The 3,689-nt window shown below is 43.5% G+C and overlaps 1 protein-coding gene across 1 annotated transcript in view; it reads right to left on the bottom strand.

The window, feature by feature from the left end:
- Window positions 1–800: 800 nt before the first annotated feature.
- PSPH (phosphoserine phosphatase) overlaps window positions 801–3,689 on the bottom strand; it is a 16,440-nt gene continuing 13,551 nt past the window's right edge. The window contains exon 6 of the mRNA XM_008070198.2: window positions 801–1,295. Coding sequence (XP_008068389.1) covers window positions 1,188–1,295 — 108 coding nt within the window. The 3' untranslated portion in view covers window positions 801–1,187. The remainder of the gene's footprint in view (window positions 1,296–3,689) is intronic.

The following is a 3,689-nucleotide window of genomic DNA, read 5'->3' as shown; positions in this document are numbered from 1 at the left end:
CCTCTTAGTGCTTCTGCAGAATGTTTGTTTTACCCTTCCACATCTGCAAAATGTTTCCCTTTAGGGACTTTTTTCCTCCGGGGAAACAAAAAAAGTCACACAGGGAAAGATCAAGTAAATATGATGAATAGAGAGGATGGGACACAGGGGTCACGCTGTTTTTGGTCGAAAACTGCTGTAAGCTCAGTGAGGTCTGGGCAGGTATATTGTGATGGTGGGAGAACCAGTCAACCTGTTTGCCACAGCTCGGGGCATTTCTTCCACAAATCGTGATGCAGCTGTCTCAAAACTTCCAGATAGAAATTTTGGTTGATCATTTGATGAAGACAGAAATTCTGAGTGTCTTATAAGGGGCCTGCCCTCCAAAAAGATAATTCTGTATTTTGGGGGGGTCCCTCTTTGTACCTCTTAATTCATTTAGAGGGAAATACCTTCCTTTGTGATTAGTAAAACTTGTTTTATTGTATTTCATGTGACTTTCAAATATTCACTTTTTAAGGAAGTAATTTTAAGTCTCCATTGTTATCTTAAACAACAAAACAAAGCAAAAAGGCTTTGTAAAATTTTATGTAGGACAAATCCTAAGAGGTAAAAAAAAAAGACCTTTCATCCCTCTGTCCCAGGGCTTCACAAGGTGGGGGTCCCGGGACCAGGAAATGGGTACACTGTGCCCTGTTCTAAGCATAGGAGAGTTTCAACTCTGTTCCTTGCCTGGAGGTTGTTTATACTTAACATTTAAAGTACCTGAAATATCAGATCTGGAAATACATAAAAGGTAGAATGAAAATCCCACAAATTTGTGCTGATATGTGGATAAACTTTTATTTATATACCAAAGGGAAAACCAATATTCAGTTTAGGTTACTGAATCCATACTTCCAATAATAAAGATGTTTAATTTACTATCCACCCTTAAAAGGCTTCATATAAAATATGGCTAGGAATATACATAAAGAATTCAGATTATAAAACTCTCCAAGTAATTAATGGTCATAATAATACTGGAATTACAGTTTTAAAAAAAGGCAATCTTCTAGGGGTCCTAACTGTAGTTTACTTGAAAGTACAGATGATCGGTACCAACTTCATATATCAAGTTGGAATGGGCAATTGTAAGCCAACAGTATCAATGTGTATAACTTTATAAAATTAATCTCAAGTTGTTATGAGCTGTATAAAAATGAATACTATTCTTCCAATTCTCCCAAAAGCTCTACAAAATCAGTGATATACCATTTGGCGTTGTCCTTTACTTGTTGCCTGACCACATTTCCTCCAAATCCAATGAAGGCATCCTAAGAAGGAAAAAAAAAAAAAAGGGAAATAATTTAAAAGAAGAAGAAGATGGAGCAGCAGCAATGCAGAACAATAAGTGGTGTTTAAGACTGTTTCTTCAAGCCGGGCTCGGTGGCTCAGCCTGTAATCCCGCGTCTTTGGGAAGCTGAGGTGAGTGGTTGCCTGAGTCCACAGGTTCGAGACCCGCCTGGGCAGTGAGACCTCATCTCTACAATAAATCAAAAAAAATCAGCCGAGCGTGGTAGCGCGCGCCTGTAATTCCGGCTACTTGGAAGGCTGAGGCGGAAGGATCGCCGGAGCCCAGCAGGTCGAGGCTGCGGTGGCCGGGAGCGGCCACTGCACTCCAGTCGGGGCGACGGAGTGAGACTCCAACTCCAAAAAATAAATAATAAATAAATAAAAAGACTGTTTCTGCAAAGCAAGGTAAGCCCAGCCTCCCCTAGGGAAGCTCACTATGATAGGAAGGCTCACCTCCCTGCCTCCTGGCCTCCCCGCCTCCTTCCAGCCCTCACTGCGCTTCCCTGTGCATCAGTAAGTACACCAATGCGGCGAATCCATTCAGTGGACAAAGTGAGGGCTTTGGGAGAAGGATAAAATGCAGTTCTTACCCTTTTGTCACCAAGACAAATGCTTACAATAGTAAAAATCAGGCCAGGTGCAGTGGCTGCCTGTAATCCCAGCACTTTTGAGAGGCCGAGATGAGAGGATTGCACAAGCTCAGGAGTTAGAAATCAGCCTGGGCAACATAGCAAGACCTCGTCTCCACAATAAATGAAAAAATTCGCTGGGCATGGTGGCGCACGCCTATAGTCCCAGCTACTTAGAAGGCTGAGGCAGAAGGGTTGCCTGAGCCCAGCAGGTTGAGGCTGCAGTGGCCGAGATCGTGTCAATGTACTCCTTCCTGGGTGACAGAGTGAGGGTCTGACTCAAAACAAGAAAAAAAAAAAAAGAAACAAAAAAGTAAAAATCACATCAGTAGGTAATGTTTGAGTTCTCACCTGGATGGCAATCACATCCATGCCACGCAATTTCAAAGAAGGAAAGCTGAAAGAGAAGCCTGCAGTGGAATCCCCTGAACTTGAGATTCAGTAAGACCAGCTGTCTCCCAAATGGTGCCAGTAACGACCCTCCAGCATCTCCCTCCCAGGAAGGCAGAGTCTCAGTGTGTGTACAAGGAATGGCCAGGTTTCCTCATCCTGTGCTGAAAGAGATCTGTTGGCAGCGCTCTTCGTTTGCTAGTGATTGATTGATTGATTGATTGATTGATTGACTGAGACAGATCTCACTCTATTGCCCAGGCTAGAGTGCCATGGCACAGTCATTGCTAACTGCAGCCTCGAGATCCCGGGATCACGTGAAGCACTCTACTTTTCATAGTTAAAACTGTTTATGGTTATGCCATTTCACTAACTCCTAACTGATACCTTCTTTTGGCCAATGATCTTTTAAAATGGCATTTTCTCTTTTTCTATAGACACAAATCTTTATAAACTAATTTGGAAACACAAAATTCTCCTATGTGGCCTTTCCATTCATGCTTCATGCCACACAGTGGAAAAAAGATAACTAAATTCTTACCTTGAATTTAACCTCCTAACTGATCTTTCTGTCTCCGTGGCAACCTTTCTGCATGCCAGCACCAAACCAGCTGACCTAACACAATACTTCCTTCTCTGTCTAGAAGCCCTCACGGGCTTCCCATGATCTAAAGATAACACCAAAGTGCCACTGCCTGGCATGTTGGGGTCTTCAGCGTCTGCTAGAGGAAAGCCCCACTCATGCCCATCCTGGCCACTGGACCAAGACCATCCCTACCACGTCCCCACTCTGTTCAGCTGCCTCCCCTCCCTCGGGAAACCTCCCCACTAAGAACTGCCGGGCCTTTACACAGTGGCTGCCAATCTTCCTTTAGGTCACAGATTTCTCGGACTTTTGCGAGAGCTACACCCTTGCATGGGCATCACTTTCTTTTGGTTTGGCCAGACTGTCACCTTTGATGGAAAGGGCTGCCTGAAGTTCATAATTTTGTCATTTGTCATTTCTTGACAAGAAGATTGGAAGCACCCTGAGAAGACTTCATTTGACGTCTACATATTCCCCATTCAACGAACCCAATGCTTCTTACTCAGTCAATCCCAACACTGGTAATAAATCATCACAGCATGTTCACCTGGAACCGACTCAAGTAATGTTAAAAGAATCCAGAAAGATTCTTTCACACCTTTTTGGATTCATCATTCACAAAGATGACCGCTGTTTTAAGGTCTCCAGAAACTAGTTGGTAAAAAGCTCAGCATTGTATTTTAGGCTTAGTTTTTCTTCTTTTTTTTTTTTGGAGTCGGAGTCTCACTCTGTCGCCCAGACTGGAGTGCAGTGGCTGCTCCCAGTCACCG

This window comes from Carlito syrichta, unplaced genomic scaffold (assembly GCF_000164805.1).
Source record: "Carlito syrichta isolate Samal-C Ts95f unplaced genomic scaffold, Tarsius_syrichta-2.0.1 Scaffold313183, whole genome shotgun sequence".
NCBI lineage: Eukaryota > Metazoa > Chordata > Mammalia > Primates > Tarsiidae > Carlito > Carlito syrichta.
The sequence above is the reverse complement of the archived record's forward strand: the minus strand, read 5'-3'. Positions and strand labels throughout refer to the sequence as shown.